Source organism: Perca flavescens, chromosome 10, assembly GCF_004354835.1.
Source record: "Perca flavescens isolate YP-PL-M2 chromosome 10, PFLA_1.0, whole genome shotgun sequence".
NCBI lineage: Eukaryota > Metazoa > Chordata > Actinopteri > Perciformes > Percidae > Perca > Perca flavescens.
This window is the reverse complement of record NC_041340.1, coordinates 13,572,999-13,590,161: the sequence shown is the minus strand read 5'-3', so window position 1 is coordinate 13,590,161 and position 17,163 is coordinate 13,572,999. Positions and strand designations below refer to the sequence as shown.

General features: G+C 38.6%; 1 protein-coding gene across 1 annotated transcript in view; it reads right to left on the bottom strand.

The window, feature by feature from the left end:
* diaph2 (diaphanous-related formin 2) overlaps positions 1 to 17,163 on the bottom strand; it is a 410,316-nt gene that overhangs the window by 257,740 nt on the left and 135,413 nt on the right. Inside the window, 5 exon segments of the mRNA XM_028589075.1 lie at positions 1,205 to 1,482; positions 1,485 to 1,560; positions 8,537 to 8,641; positions 9,456 to 9,520; positions 11,121 to 11,239. Coding sequence (XP_028444876.1) covers positions 1,205 to 1,482; positions 1,485 to 1,560; positions 8,537 to 8,641; positions 9,456 to 9,520; positions 11,121 to 11,239 — 643 coding nt within the window.

Here is a 17,163-nt window from a genome sequence, read left to right as displayed (position 1 = left end):
TTGCATCAACAAACTACAATTCCTGTGGAGACAAGGTCAATGCACCTGCACATTAACCTCTGTACACTTCCCAGACAATGGGCATTTGCACGCCACTGCAGGCACACAAATGTGCAAAACCACATTGATACTGCACAAGAAAATGACAAATAATATTTAAAATATCACAAACAACTCCACCTGGTATTAAAAAAATAAAAATAAAATTGTTGTTTTTCTTACTGTTTACACAGGTTTGACATTCCATCCTGCTGTATGACACTATTAATCATTTTACCTCTTGCAACACAAACTCCCACACACAGAGAAGCATTTGCATACATGGCATTTTAGGAGTCCTTGAAGTGAGAGAAATTCATTCCGCAACATGCTGCTTGAAATGCAATATTCAATGTTGACTTGCATTTCCACAGTCCTTTCTCTCATCTGTGTGTGTCATTTGGTGGCCTGTTGTTGACGAAATAATGTATCACGGAAACCAAAATGTTCCCCACTTGTTCTTCAAAAAAAGAAAATGATAAAAACGTGACGATATGACTACAATGGCCTTCAACACTTTGAAAAGTAGCATTCAAAATGTCTCTAATATATAGCTTGATTCTACCAAAACCATTCAATACAATGTGCAGCAGTCACATGGTGTCAAAAGAACTAGGCTAATGTTTTGGTTGCTGTCAGTAATTGAAGACAAAGACGCAAGGTCACATAAGCAAAGGGAAAGAACCATTAAATGAATGCAAAGAATGTCCTATTAAACTTGTATTAAAATGTGATGTAATATTACACAGCTCTGTCTTCATTCAATACCAACATTCACAAATCCAAGAACATTTGAGCAATGGAAATTGTTGACTATAGAATCCTTTGAAAAGAGCACCCATTTCAAAGGATTCAACATTAAACAATTTCAATGTGCTGTTGAATAATGTGGCTGCTGGATGAACAGTTGTCTGACTAGATTGCATTGCTAGAGTACATTTGAAAATAGCTCCTTTTGGTTTTAATCTTGAACTTTGCATCTTCTTATTGTGTAGGGTTACTTCAAAAAACCCTTACAAGTCAGTGCTAAATGGTGACATGTGTTGACTGCATAATATTTCATGTCAACAGTGGAATATTATTTCCCTTACAGTGTCCATTTACCAATACTATCAGTGAACATAAGAACATAGGTTGCAGTGAATCCAAGCTCAGGTTACCATACCTTGGTCCAGTTGACCCTCTTCATCACAGTTTCAGGCTTGTAGGTCTTCTTGGGCTGCAGTCCATAAGGCAGCTTGATGACAGGCAATGCAGGTGGGCCCCCGAAGATAGGCGGAGGAGGTGGACCACCACACCCGGGGGGTGGTGGTGGAGGTGGAGGTCCTCCACCTGGGGGAGGAGGTGGAGGTGGTGGTGGTGGTGTCATGCCAGCGTGACCGGGGAGAGGAGGAGGAGGTGGGGGAGGGCAGCCACCAGGTGGAGGTGGGGGAGGAGGTGGGGAGGAGGAGGTGGAGCTGCTGCACCCCCTGGTAGGGGTGGTGAAGGTGGTGCTCCAGGCGCAGTTGGACCTGCTGCAATCTGCAAATACAGGGAAGAAATGTTAATGATCGCCTACACATTAAGTGAGGCTCCCTTCGGTTTAATCTAAACCTCGATCTGATGGCACTAATAGAAAAAAAGCAATAAGGCGGGGGGTTTCTGCTGGGGAAGAGGCATTTTTGTGCTGTGAAAAACAAAGTTTTACTGCCTGCACAACTTCAGTATCTTAGTAACTTACCATGAGCTTTGACTGTGGGCAGAGAGTAGGGTGTGTGTGTCAATACCAGTGAACAAGTTCACTGCAGTGTTTTATGTCAAGGATTACTAGGTTTTGTGCGAGTGTTGCTTCCAAGTTCAGAGCACATGAGGAGGATGTGTCCTCTGCTGTTTCCATGACTTTACTAACCAAAGAGAGCATGATCATTAGTTCACCAGCCATGTTTGTAGATGTGTTTGCCAAGTTGACTTAAAGCTTTTAAGCAGGAAAAGTAAGATGCAACTTTTCTACAGATGACAAGTCATTTTAAACAGTATAGTATGTAAGCAAGTCAGATTAGGTGAACATGCTTGCATTTAATACATTTAAGTTTGTTAAGTGAAATCAAAAAGGATTTGTAAAGTCTTTTGTTTTTGTGACACCCAGCACTAAAAGTAAGGCACATACTGGTGCTTGTGTTTAGTGACAGTTTTACACGATCCACACTATGACATCAGGTATGTATTGAGAGGAGCAAGTGGAATGTTTAAAAATGAACTTAAACTCAGTGGCAACTACACTTTCTGGTATTTATAGCAAATACATTTATGGAAAATACATGAGAAGTCAAAACTGTTGTCTGCATACTTGAACTTGAACTTTAGAGGCAAACATTAAATACACATACTACATACACTTTGTGACTGTAAAAAGCAAATACTCCCTGAAGCAATTCTAAATACAGTGTACAGGATATGTTCTAGTCATGGGACTAGACATAATGGTTGTGTACAGTTTATATGAGATCACGACTTGAGCAGCTTATGAAACAGTAACCATTTCATATGCACATCCTGTATGATTTATTAGAAACTAATTAGTTAAATTAATCTAATCAGAATCTGGATTTTGTATTAATCATTTTCTCTATGTTACAATATCTCTTAGTTGGTGCCACAAAATGTGCAATTGTGTCAGGTTGCAAAAACTGGACTGAAATCATTACTGTCATCAGATAAATTCATAATTCTGATCTGATCCTTCAGTGCTGCTGATTATGCTTGCCCATTGGAGGCACAATTCATATTAACACCACTTATATGGAGAGTTGTGAACTGTCCAAAGGGTTGGCCGCTTGTGTTCATTATCTCAGTGGATTCAATATATATGTGTGTGTGTGTGTGTGTGTGTGTGTGTGTGTGTGTGTAAAACCTGTGATAGACTACTGTTTTAATTTACAAAAGATAAGAATGTTGCTGTCATCAAGTCTTTGTCCTGAGTCCTCACAATGGCAGGCTATTAAACAGTAGACAGGGATGTAATTAGACCCCAGACTGATAAGACAAAGTCCTTCAGTCCTTTGACATGTCTGCACTATCACACAATCCACAAACACAGGTAGTCAGTGATAATGGCAACAGAAAATTGTTTTAGAGAAAAAAATGTATGCAAATACAACAATTGCAGTCAGCCGAGCTAAGACGGGGTTTGATCTTTGAAGCTGATTAGACCAAAAAGCCTTTTGACTTGCACTTCTCATTTCCAAAACCAATTCCCCACAACGTGCTTTCCCCCACTTGATTGTGTGTACAATGTGATTGGCTTCATATTTAAAGACATTACATTGTGATTTATTACATAATGGCATTGGTGGATTGTTTATTAGGGCCAAAATTAAAAAGGTGTTCTGCAAGGAGTTTCTTGCACTGATTGCCCAGAGCCCTTCAGTGAAAATCTACATCCAATGATTACATGTCTGTCAATCTCGAGCCCTCTGTGGCCCGTATTCTCTTTTAAGATTAATATGAGAGAATGGAAGCAAATTAGCTGCTAAATTAGAGTGCAGTTGTTTCCATTCAGAGGGGCCCTCTGACTCTTTATCCATCTCTCTAACTCTCTCTCTCTCACTGTCTCTAATCTAACCAATTATAACCCCAGTGTTTCACAGAACCCTTGGGATACAATACCATGGCCACTGGCTTCTTCTTCCTCATATGAATATAAACAACTAATACAAAACAGGTCCATATTTTGTAAAGTGTATAATAATTGTGTATTTTGATTTAAATAACAGCCATTTTATACTGAATTCATATGGGACAATATCAGACTTTATGTTTTGCATTGTAATTATGTAGCCCATACATGTTTTTTATGCAACATGTATAGTATGTCCATAACATTCTGAGTCTGAAGTAGCAAACACAAGTATACAGTATAGGAACTATATTGTTTGAGTACAATATGCAAGTAGTCATGATTATGTGAGACTAAATACACACACACACACACACACACACACACACACATATAGACATATAGAAATATCATTTTCCTATGTTATGTATTGATTTTGAATATTTCTATTATCAAGCATGTCTAGCATTACTTTCCCAACTTCAGATCAATCTATATATTTAAATATTGTGTTTCTCGCCAGCTTGTAAAGGTCTCTTTGATGCTTTTTGGCTGACGTTCCTTTAGCAGAGCCCATCTGGAGCTCTGTGTATAGAAGAAAACTGGGCTAATATGAAATCTAACCTATCCAATTTGAATTTATAGTCTTCTGGACTCAATTGGGAGACCAGCATGGCAGGTAATTAACTCTGAATGCTATGTGATTAAATCTATGCCCCAATCTCATCTCTGATAGAGGAATTTAATCACAAAGTGTTTACTTATGAAAAATGCATTAAACAGGCAGGAATTGTGTGTAGTTAAAAGTTAAAACTGCTATAGAATTGAATATCTTGCAACTGTTACATTATTTATCTTAATGGAATAAAGTCATTTGAAGCATTTTCTGTTTTTGTGGATTAGTAATTTCAAGAGACAAAGCATTCCATCAAGTATCGTATCAATTCTTTGTACATTTTGTAAAAGCGTATTTCAGTTTGAGATTATTTTTTTTCTTGCAAATGAAGATTAGAGGCCTTGTATGTCAGTTTAAATATATACAAATATAAGTTATATTTACAGATGATCCAAAACCAGGCTTTAAACCGTAATGCATAATATGGAGTGGGGTGCGCATGCAGAGAGAGCAACAGATCGGACAAAGGATCAGTTCAACAATCAGTTTGAGAGTTTTTCTCCAACGAAGGATTTTAAGCACCACAATCCCATTCAGTGAATATTTAACCTGGATTTGCAGGTGATTAAATGTGTGATTATGTCAAGGGCTGCACATGCAAAGAGGACACCCACCTTGGCTTCAGATTCCCTGATGAGTCTCTGAGCCTCTTTGAGCTTGTCTTTTTCAATAGTTAACTGTGCAGATACAACACACACACACACACACACACACACACACACACACACACACACACACACACACACACACACACACACACACACACACCATGGGAACACACAACAGACACAGAGGGCAACAGAGAGGCACACATGGGGGTGGGTTAGATAGAAAGAGAAGAAGAAGAACACTAGTACACTAGAACAGTAGTACACTACAGTACTCACACGAAACAGAAAAGCCAGAAAAAGAGGCAAGCAGGGGAAAGAGGATGTCCCTTTCACATTTAATGACAAATACAGTATTATATTCCCATTTTGTCTGAATGAGCTATTTGATGTGCAAAAGGCACAGTGTACTTTTACACCTAAAACAAGATGTAATCTACCTTCAAAAGAACATCAGTGTAGAGCAATGACTGCAGCATGAAAGGAACAAGGCACAGCATCACTGACAGTTGGTGCACCTTCAAAACCCTTCTTCCATTTCCCTTTTTTTTTTTTTTTTTTTTTTGGCATCACAAAATACATTTCAACTTAACACACGTAGATGTGTGATAGGCATTGATTTCACTCTGCAGTCTTCGTTTCAGAAATGTACTCATTTTGCTTTGATATTTCACTCTGTGCGACCTTGCTAAAGTAAAGAGGATGGGAACGTATTCCACAGCAACAGAAATGTAATCTTTTTATGGAGTCCTACAGAACAACTCTTACTATGTACCGTTGATAACTAAATATTTCATGTCTGTAATGGAAAAGGAGATGGGAACTTTTAGTAGGGGGACTTAAAAAGGAACTTTCATTTTTGAAAGAATTTTAGAAAATGGTGGTAAAGTGCAATATTTAAAGCAAAGAGTTTTGTTTTATCTTTCATCCTTAGGGATTAAAAGTAAGAGGCTTTGAGATATCTCAGTTTTAAAGAACAAGCCTAAAAGATTTTCAGCAGGTATAGAACAGTATGTCTTGCTTTCTGAAAAGTCCAGCGCTTTTGAACTCCCATTTTCTGTAGAACTGTTAGGATGCACGTATAACATATTTGAATGACAGTGAATTTGACAGTACATTTTTGGCTTAACAACTGAAGTGGCTCTATCCCCTAACAGCAAATCACACATTATATTATCAGTTGAGTCAAATTCTGTAATCATCCAGGGCGGAAGGCAGCCTGGCAGGAAAAGAGAGAGAAAGTGGTCCACTACACCTCCAGCTCCTCTTGGGGCCAAGCTGGGTCAGCTACAAGACCGCCAGGTTGTTAAAACCTATTAATGGGATGGCGCAGAGTGCTCCAATGTACCACTGCAGTGCTACATTATTCATCACAACCAGAGCCAATCCAATGAATTCCTTCCCTTTTTCTTGCCTTGAATGGTTGCAAGTAAAGGTTTGGGGAAGGGTGGATGATTTCTTCTTGTTGTGATTCCTGTGTTCTCTGTTGATGTTTATAGGCAGAACATCCACTCAACTCAATTGGGGGATAATCAAACAGAAAAATCAAACAGGCTGCTTGTTACTATGCCAACGTTCCCAGACAAAGACTCTCATTAAATGGGTTGGTTCACAAACAAGGTGAAGAGAGGCGACTCAGGCATGCATGTGTTTTAATGTCTGACAAGAATTCGGTCTCTCGGAGATGAAAGGTTAGTGTTAGCTCCCACTTTATTCATATTCAGCAAAACGACAGTAAAAGCACAGCAGCTTTGATGGACAAACGTGTGTCCTCACGCCGATTTAAAGGTTCTGTGCTCTCACAGTTAATGGCCTTCTACAACACTGTGTCAAACAGCAATTAGGTTGCAAAACACACTCTTTCCGCCTATTCTGCCTGAAGTAGCAAAATCACAACCGTCTGAGAGGATGACACTTATTTTGTCTATTTCTTGAGGTAGCAATTGAATGGTCTATGCGAACACCTGCCTAAAATAAAAAATAAAAAACAGGAGATAACTCTAAATTGTTATTACACAACTTGTATACATTATTTGTTTCTTTTTTATTAAGTTTACTCCTTAAAGCCCCAAAATCAACTTTCAATTAAAATAAATTAATATGTGAGGCCAGCTAAAATCAACTGCACTTTCCAGATTAAATAGATTGACATCCAAAGTAGGTAAGTAAGTTTATGTTCTGTCTCAAAATGAATAGGGGATATTCTAAAGTCACCATGGCCACATTCATACAAGTTTGTGCCAAACTAATTACATGTTTCCCTGCTGAGGTTAATGTCTGTTGATGTACAGCTCTCCAGCAGTAGCAGCTCTTTGAAGGAGCATTCAGACAAACAGGGGAAGAGAGGGCTTGAATCCCTGAGGGTTCTCTGATCTACACTACCTGTTAATGCACCTCAGTCAGTCAGCCAGTCTTCAAAAGATAGAGGCCTACCAGGGGAGGGTGAGGGGAAGGTGTGTTATAGGGAAGAAAACACTTGGAAACACAACATTAAAAGCCCCAGCAAGGGAAAGAGGGCAAGCAAAGGTAACACAGCCTGATGCATTCATTTCTGACAGAAGGTGGAAGACGGAGAGAGAGGGCCGAGCAGACGGAGCAGGTGGAGAGGAGCTTTAGATTCTGATGGTCTCGTTAAAATAGGCGGACATTAATCAGGAACGGAGTGAGTGATGAACCAGTTTGGGTAACAATGCAGGTAACAAGAGGTGACACAGCATTCATGCATATAAAGTGCTGGAGTGAGAGCTACACAAATTAAGTTCTAAGGAGGATGTGAGTTTGGCCAGGACAACGGCCAAAGCTTGTACTACATAACAGCATGTGTTGGGGACCTAAGAATGATTGCTAGAGGACTGAAGTAACAGCATGTTACAAGTGAGAAAACTCCCAGTGATGCTGATGATGACCACATATTCAGGTGCAGTTTATCAGAGAGGGAGTGCCAACCTAAGCAACCAGAGATGAATGTTTAAAAAAAAAAGCAATCTGTGATATAAATGTAGCTATACCATCTTTCAATGCCGGCTTATATTAAATTGCCTAAGCAGGAAGGCAAACTGCCCTTTTGTCCCAAGGAAGTACTAAAGTATTTGAAATTGGGTTAAGGGGGAAATAGCCGTCATTTTCTGTACTCAAAATGGACGGTTTTGCCTGGGAAGAAATGATGTAGAGACCTAGAAAAGAAATGCAATCCATCTCTGTGATGATAGAATTACATAGGAAAAGCTTCAATAGAGCAATTCGCCCATATAAAGAGCTACAACTTAAGAAGGAGATTGACCCTTTATTAAATCAAATGTTCTTGCATGGACGATAACTCCCACTTACAGCAGCAGCACATCTGTAAGTGAGGTGGAAAGATATCCTTCTGACCAAATCAGACTTTTTTCTAGTGGAGGCATTACTTCTTGTTGCTATGCATTGCATTTTTTGTTATTCTGTATGAGATTGTATTGAATGTTTTTGACTTAAAAAACTGATTAAAATGGCTTCTGGGCATTAGAGTTTTCACTTTCTTCTTTTTAATTTTTTTTGGGGGGAAAACAAAGTATATAAAAGATCTCGGGGGGAATGTAACACTGTTTTGCAGAGTAGTGGAATTTCTCTCTATGGATTTACCTGGGACTCCAGGGCCTTGATCTTCCCCTCCAACTCTTTGATTTTCTCTTCCTTCTTTTGAGACTCGGCCTGCGCCTCCTGCCGTGCACTGAACTCCTCATCAAACTGCAAGAAAAGAGACACAAGTATGTCTATGTGCACATAACAAACACGTGTACACTGATGTAAACACACGCACATGCACACACACACACACACACACACACAGGTTGGTGAGCGGCACATTGTCTCCAGAGAATAGCCACAGGGCACATCAACAGACACCAAAACACGCCGTCTTACACTCTCTGGCCGATTTCTATTCATAGCTCTCATGGCCCTAGAGCCCTGTTGTCCTTTGTCTTTGTTTCCTGGCCTGGCTTTCATGTATGTTGATGGATCTAACCTTTGCAGAAACTGAGCCATGTCGCTACAATGATTTCACTGGCCCAGCAGGGTGCATGGTGGGCTGGTGGGACAGGACTCTTAAGAAAAAAACATCCTGGATCCCCTTGGTGTCGCCAGGTAGTGGTAGTGAGGCTCCTTAAGATACATTTAAATATGATACTAAAATATGCTGCATGTTAAATTGCCAGTTATGTTATTTCTCTCAAATAAATAGCAATATAATTAATCAATCAAGCAAATAATCAATCAATTTACATTAAAAAGAATGTGAGATAAAAAAAGAAACCCTTAAAGGAATATTAAGAGTCGGCATATAACTTAACTCTGCCCCGGCACTGTGCACAAATAAGTATACATCAGAACATCGGCATTGATTCTTGTAATGCCGATACGAATCATGTAGCGTCACACCCAGGTATTGATCAGGGCATGGAAAATAAATAGCTTGTCTGGGAGCTCTGAGGAAGGAAAAAACTTTCCTGATAGGAGCCGGCCAACCAAAAGGGGCTGTTGGGAGTGATTAATGCCTTACCTTTTTGGAGTACTCCACAGCCTTCTGCTCACTCTCTTCAACTTTGGCTTTATCCACACACTGATCTGCAAGACAACAGAGCCACAGTCACGAGATACTTCAAAGGTGTGATGTGCCGCATTAGCTTCTCGAGTGAGATTTTCAATTAGACCTGGGTCTTGTTTTATTATTATTATTAGTATTACATTAAGGCTTATTTGTTTGAAAATATTTTTTTTAAAAGGTCTGAGATGTTTACAGCTTAAGAGATGGTCTTAAAAAATTGCTATAGATCATGGGTGCATTTTACTACACCTAAAATGCAATTTGTGTTTTGAGAAGGAAAAGAAACAGCCCTTTTCATTGGTGGACATGATTGTGATGAAATGCAAAACTCATTTAATGATAAAATAAACGAAAAAAGTAAATGTCTGCTCTGTGAAAAAGAAGTATAAAATGAGAAGCTTAGCAATGATGCAATGGCTGTGTTGTGAAGAAGGGACAAGAAGGGAAAAGGTGTTTTATTGATATGATCAATAGCTGCCTCACATACTGTGAAGTCTAGTAGTCGTAGTGAGCAACTCTTGGCTCATGCAGATGTGCTAATTGTTTTCCCTCCTCTTCTCTTCATTTATACTGACTAAAGGTGTCCTTAAATAGTCGGAATCATCACCTTAAAACTATGAGCTCTCATGTGTTGCTTAAGGGTGTGTCTTGAACAAAAGAAAAATCAGTCAGAGCTTAAAGTACAGAACTAAATCAGTGTTTTTGACAATTTTACTTAATTTTCATCAAATCAGTGTTTTCCAAAAGTTTAGTGTGACAGGTTTTTTCAGGTTTTATTTAGGTATATTTTCAAATCCCAATTTTACAATGACCCTGTTGATGAATCATCTGAATGATAGTCTATGTGCAAGTTTTAAGTGTAAATTATTGTTAGATCACACATCACGCAACACATTTTAATAGGAAACAGAACCCTAATGGGAATGTGAAAAAAAGCAAACAACAGAAAAGATGAATAAAAAAGGGTGGGAAGGCATCTTTCGATAAGCCATGGGACTCTGGCATCTGTAACAAAACACATCCTTGAAAGTATTTTGTCAACTGATTAAATCTCAGTAAAGTGAGTGACAAAACTTATTCAATGCTGTGTCAGTCCTCTGTGGATAGCTTTAGAAACTTTTAATGACCCTTTGTTGGCAAGTCACAGAACTGTTAGTGACACAACAGAGCGACACAAAGTGGTTTTATTTATTTATTTTCACCATTTGAAAGAAAATCTCCATTAGTGCATTAATGCAGTGCAAATAGATGTTTGCTCTGCATACAGAGTAACTAAGGAAAACGACATTAAAAATAATTCTGAACTAGCTGATCTCATTTTCACCAGATATAATGTATTATTTATCAATAATTAGATGACCCCATCTTATATGTCAAGCCACTGTGTTTGTCAGAAGAATCTCAGGGGCACCTGGGAGAATAATGAGAATGACTGCTAGGTATGGAAACATGTTTAGCAACATCAGTGATATGCCTCCTGCAGCACATAGTGTGAAAAGAAAAAAAAAAAATGTCAGGATCTGAACTAAGTCTTAAAGACTTCCATTACACATTTTAAACTATTGCCAACAAATATGTTAAATTAATGAGTGAAGAAATGTAAAGTAATTCATAAAGTACCAATCAGATGAGTGAAGTCCACGTCCAATCTTTTACTGTAGCCAAAGTCAGGGTCCATCCCACTGCGATGCAGGACAACCTGAGACACGCATTCTTCTATCACCTTGTAATACTGAGGCCTGAGGGGTCATGAAACATAAAGCAGAACAATTAGACAAGCCACAGAAAAATATGAGTGACACAAACTCTACAAGGCTAATTAACCACACATTATTCCCTTATCCAAGCTAGAGGTCACAAAATGCCATGTCAAAAAGGGTGCTGCTGGAGAAAATAGGCACCCTATTAAATTTGATCACTTGCTTCACCCCGATCATGAAATTAGCAGATTAATGGACACACAGAACCCAGGTCTATGTTAGTCTGTCCATTTCAAGGTGACAGACGGTAGCCAAGGCTTCGCTTGCTAATTTGCAATCATCTTTGCCAATTAGAGCAACCATAAAAACTGAAATGTAAATCTAATCAGTGTAATGTGTGTAATTGAAAGCACAATGACCGGGAAAACATGTCAGCCAGTTAGGAGTGTGACTGAGTGCTTGGTGTTGTTGAGCAGGGTGTGTGAATCAGAGTCCTATTCCGCCACACAGGTTGGTATGTGACCTTTTCTCAGTAACATTATCAACTTTAATTGCAAGTGACATTTAGCAAATACAATGACAGCTTAAGCAGTGCTCCAAACTGAGAAATAATTATTTTCTAAGCATGACATTGACCAGAAGTTGATGGTTAAAATCGCAAACAAAAAAACGTGCGAAAAAAAAACTCAACCTCCATTTATTATAAATTGGAAGTCCAGATTTGAACTGAGGTTCTAGATCTAGAAAATAAAACCTTAATGATGGTCATGAATAATGCCATAATATAATTTTCAAAGAACAATGCCCTAAACCTGGAACCACAGCAATCACAAGTTCAAACTCCATCCGCAAGTGCACGTCGGTGTGACCTACTAATCGCAATTCTGGTACAGCGGTATAAAATCTGGAATCGGGATGAATAAATTACTAATAGGGGAATACAATATCAGCATATGGAGAAAGATTCAATGATCACATAAACTCCTTCCATCTCCTTTTTAAATAAACAGTTTTCTAGTGGTCACAGATAAGAGGCTATGTCCTATGACTCCCAAAGCACAAATATACAGTACAACACTCCAAATATCCTTCCAGTGGCAACTGATGATGCAGATGTTTATTTTCTTTTTAAGAAAACCGTGGTATCTTTGCAAACTCCTGTTTTGGCATATCCTGTATTACAACATCAGGAAGATGACAAAGTTAACACAAGTTCGAGAAATCCCTCTATGCTGTAGTTGAATGCCCTTTTAGCTTTTTGAGATTGTCCAATAGATTTCTATGATAATAATTGAAATGCAGGGATTTAGAGAAGATTTTATGATAACTTTGATGCTGATAAAGAACTCAAGGTCTGATCAAAGCCTTCACGTCTGATGGTTCTGCATGAAGGGAAGGAGCACTAATGTTAGAAAAATGTAATAATTGATTTGAGCGGCAGAGCTGAGAGCAAAGTGTCAGATGTTATTTTGTGTACCTAAAAAAAAAACCCACATATATCCAAGTATGTGTCGAAAGAAAAAGGACTGTGATAAACAGCAACTTCTAATCAAAATGAAATGGAATCAAGTTTAATTCCAAGACTTTGACTCTATACTGTTGCCTGTAAATTCCAAGGCTATGTTCTGTTGGTACCTTGTGGGTGGACAGGCCATATCACGTTATGAACAGAAATATGAAAGAACACAAAATTCTGAGCCAAAGCAAATAAGAATAATTCAGCATTTAGGTGCACTGTTTTGAAAGCATGAAATGCCATACATTAAGCTTGAGCTGGCGGATTCGCCCACTCATGATTGGAAAATGCTAGTGAAAGCTCACACATCGCCCTGCATGGCTTAAGCACTGTGGCACTCGGCTTACAACTGTCACCAATGTACACCACATTATTATCTCAATAAGCCGCCCTATTTTCCCTTCGTCCTCCATCCTCTGCCACCACCAAGCAGATAGAGGCTGGGTGGAGATAACTGGAGATGGAGAGAGTGACCCAGAACTGTCAGGCCCCTCCACAGTGGGCAGGGCTGGGCTCCAGAAGCTAGCGTATGTCCCCTGCATCATTCCCCACCTCTTCTTTTACTTTGGCACATTCATTTCTTTCAATGATAGCTTGCAGTTCAGCACAGCCCCAGCCACTTGATCCAGCTCTGCTCCACATAACCAGTATAATCCCCATATCACTAGGCTCCAAAAGAGCAGATCTGCTCTATATTTACTGGGTGGGTTTGATGTGCTCCCATTCATTAGGCTTGCAGTGAGAGATTAATTATCAAAAATAAACCAAGCCCCGGAGGGAGCGCAACAACTAATGTTGTGTTAAGAGGAATGACAGTAGACCGAGCACTTTGCCCGTTGTAGACCTTATTATTAGAAAAATACGTATTATACTGTATTATTCAATTAATTATCATTTAATGTAGATCATTATTTGACACATGCATCAAAGTACCAAGTGTGCTATTGATTCCAATAAAACAATGATAAAAACAACATCATCCTTTACTTTAGATAGAATATTATAAGCACTGATGCATTCCTTTAATCATAAAGCCAAAGTCTGTCACATGTTAATACAACATACTTAACCAAAGACTGCACCTTTAAACGATTTCAACTAGAGTCATGCTTTGCTATAACACATTCTCTATTCGCCTATTTCTGTTTTTGTTCCAAGCTGACGGAATATTCTACGTATACTATACAACTACCCAATTCTGATCACAACATAAAAAAGGTGTTAACTTTAAAGGTGAAGGGTGAAAAAAGATAGATAGTATCTATTGGAAATATCTGCATGTACTGTAGTACTGCATCTTCCATCATCTTAAATCACACACCAGTGATGTATGGGGAATAAAAAGCCTCAGTCAGAATGAATTCCTGGCGTTAATGTCTGTTTGCACATGTGTTTGTCCTTGCATTTGTGATGGAGGCAGGAGGGATTTTTTTTTTTAAAAACATATCTTTAAAAAGACCATCAGTTTTTTTTTTATTTATTTACTTATTTTTATGAGCGCTGGCCCTGATCCTTTGTTATTGCTGGCTCACAGAGGGGTAGCTGGACACTGGAGCCGCGGTGAATGTGGCTGTAACAGATGGTTAATGTGAAATCTATTTCTCACTTCCTACGAATAGATGTGGAATACATTATTCATAACTCCAAGGGAAAAGCAACTTGTCTATGGTAAATTCATCTTCTTCCTTGCATCCTCCCTTCGTCTTCTTTTTTTTTTTTTTAAGTCTTATATCTGCAAAAAGGTCTGACAAAGCAGTGAATGAATCAGTGTCACTCAATTTAAGCTTGAGTTTCTCTGACGTTGCTCACTGAGGTAGTGCAACACATGAAACCTACCAACTGTCTTTTCGACATTGTTCCCGCCAGGATGATAAAGGAGGTTTTTAATAATACCATCGGGTCGAGTCTACTTACTTTTTTAAATTCTTGTCTTAGTTTAGGTTCAGTCCCAGCTGCCTTTAAACATGCTGTGGTCATAGAGCAGCCTCATCTTGACCCCAGAGTGTTGTCCAATTTTAGTCCAGTCTCTCATCATGCAAGTATCTCATCATGTATCTCATCATACAAGACTTTTTACAACAGAACTCTGTTTGAAAAATTTCAATCTGGTTTCAAATTACATCACAGCACTGAGCCTGCAATGTTGAGAGTACACAATGATATTGCGCTGGAATCCTGCTGTATTAGGGATTTTGGACCTCACAGCGGCTTTTGATACAGTGGTCCTTCTCTCTTGCCTTGAGCATTGTATAGGCATCCGAGGCTCAGCACTTAATTGGGTTACTTAATATTATGGTCATTTTCAGGTTTATAATTGTATTTAGAGGTTGCACCACAATAGGTTTACATGGTTTAATTAAAAAAAAAAAAAAAAAAAAAATATATATATATATATATATATATATATATATATATTTTTTTTTTTTTGTAAATACTACACATTGCTGCAACTCCTCTTTTCACCCTGTGTGTTGAGCTCTCTGTTTTAGCTACCGAGTGAGGCATCGCACTAATGTTCCATCTTTGTTGGGAGTCGCACATGTGCAGTAGCTAGGTAAGGACTACCAGCCAGTTAGAAGCAGAGTATGAGGGCGTACCACGCTAGCAGCTAGGTGAGCATTATAACGTGTGTTACAAAGTGACACACGTTTGTCACGGAAGTAAAGGCTGGACTACAATAAAGCTGTTTGGAGCAGTTGGTGAAGAATGTTTTCTCTGGAAGATGGTAAGTCCCTTTGGGGTGGACTTTGGGCTTTGTAAACCTATGACATGCACAAAATAAATGGTTTAGCTCCTATTTGGCAAATAGGAGCTTCTCTGTCATGATTGGTGACCTCTCCTCGTCACCTGCTTTTGCAGGGTACCTGTTCAATTCTTGGCCCCATCCTGTTTTCCTTATATATGTTGCCTTTAGGGGCTATTATAGGCAAGCACAACCTGTCATTTCATTGTTATACAGATGATTTGCAAATGTATTGGCCTATGAAACCTAATGACAATGTTGCACTAAACCCTGCTTAGTTGTATTAAGGATATTAAGTTGTGGCTTTCACACAACTTTCTTAATTTGAATGAAGATAAAACTGAGTGTATTATCTTCGGTACTTCATGCATGTCAGACAGTCCAGCTTTGAGTTTTGGAGCTATGGCTTCATACACTAAGCCAACTGTCAAAAATTTGGGGGTGACATTCGTTTGCGGCATGAAATTTGACAAGCACGTTGTTAGAATGATCTTTTTCCAGCTTTGTCTCCTGGCTAAAGTTAAGCCCTTCCTTAACATGCACGATCTAGAGAAGGCAATTAATGCCTTTATTAGTTCAAGGCTGGATTATTGTTATGCTCTTTCTGTTGGTCTAAATCAAACCTCCATCTCGCGCCTTCAACTTGTGCAAAATGCTGCTGCTCGCTTTTTAACAAATACATCTAGACGTGCACACATCACTCCCGTTCTCTACACCCTACATTGGCTGCCGGTGCGTTTTAGAATCAATTTTAAGATTTTATTGTTTGTTTTCAAGGCCTTAATGGCCTGGCCCCGGAGTATTTGTGTGAGATTTTAACCCTGCATGAGCACAAGAAGTTATTGCGGTCTTCAAATCAGCTGGTTTTAGAAGTCCCAAGGTAAAGGTATAAACGGTGGGGTGATCAGGCATTTGCAGTTCCTGCCCCGAGACTCTGGAACAAGTTACCCACTGACATTCACACTATTACAGATGTAGCTCTTTTTAGATCCAAACTCAAAGCTTATTTATTTAGAATTGCTTTTAGTACGTAGTAGTGGTGTGACAATTTCCTTCTCCTCCTCCTGTTTCTATGTAACCTTTTCTGATTTTACCGTTTTCTATGATTCATTCTTTTTATTGTATGTTATGTTGTTTTATTTTTGGTTCTTGATGTAAAGCACTTTGGATACCTTCTGGTTGCTGTCAAGTGCTCTATAAATAAATTTGATTAGATTTGATAGATTGATTGGTTGATTGATTGATTGATTGATTGATTGAATTTAGAGGAATGACTGCCTTCCTGCTCAGTGAATGGCATATTTGCTATTTAAAGGCAGTTGAAAGCCAACTCAAGAGTTTATTTCATAATTCCAAAAGAATGAACAGAATATTATTCCTACTCTAATTATTTGCCACCTGATCTACATTGTTTTATATATGCTTGCATGGCGGGTTTTAAATATTCTGTTTTGCAAATTTTAACCATATTTTATGTATTTTATTATTTGCATGTATCTGTTTTAAATTTAAGTCTGTTTCATCAAACTGCAAGACCACTTTTTGCGCTCAGATAATGGACTTAAAATTTGAATTAAATTAATAAATAAGGGATCCAAGCTAATAGATGTTGCTTTCACATACAACAGTTCTAGGTAAATGACAAAAGTGACAGTAATATAAAGGTAGTTCAAGTTTCAAACATCAAAAGGTTTCTTACTTTTG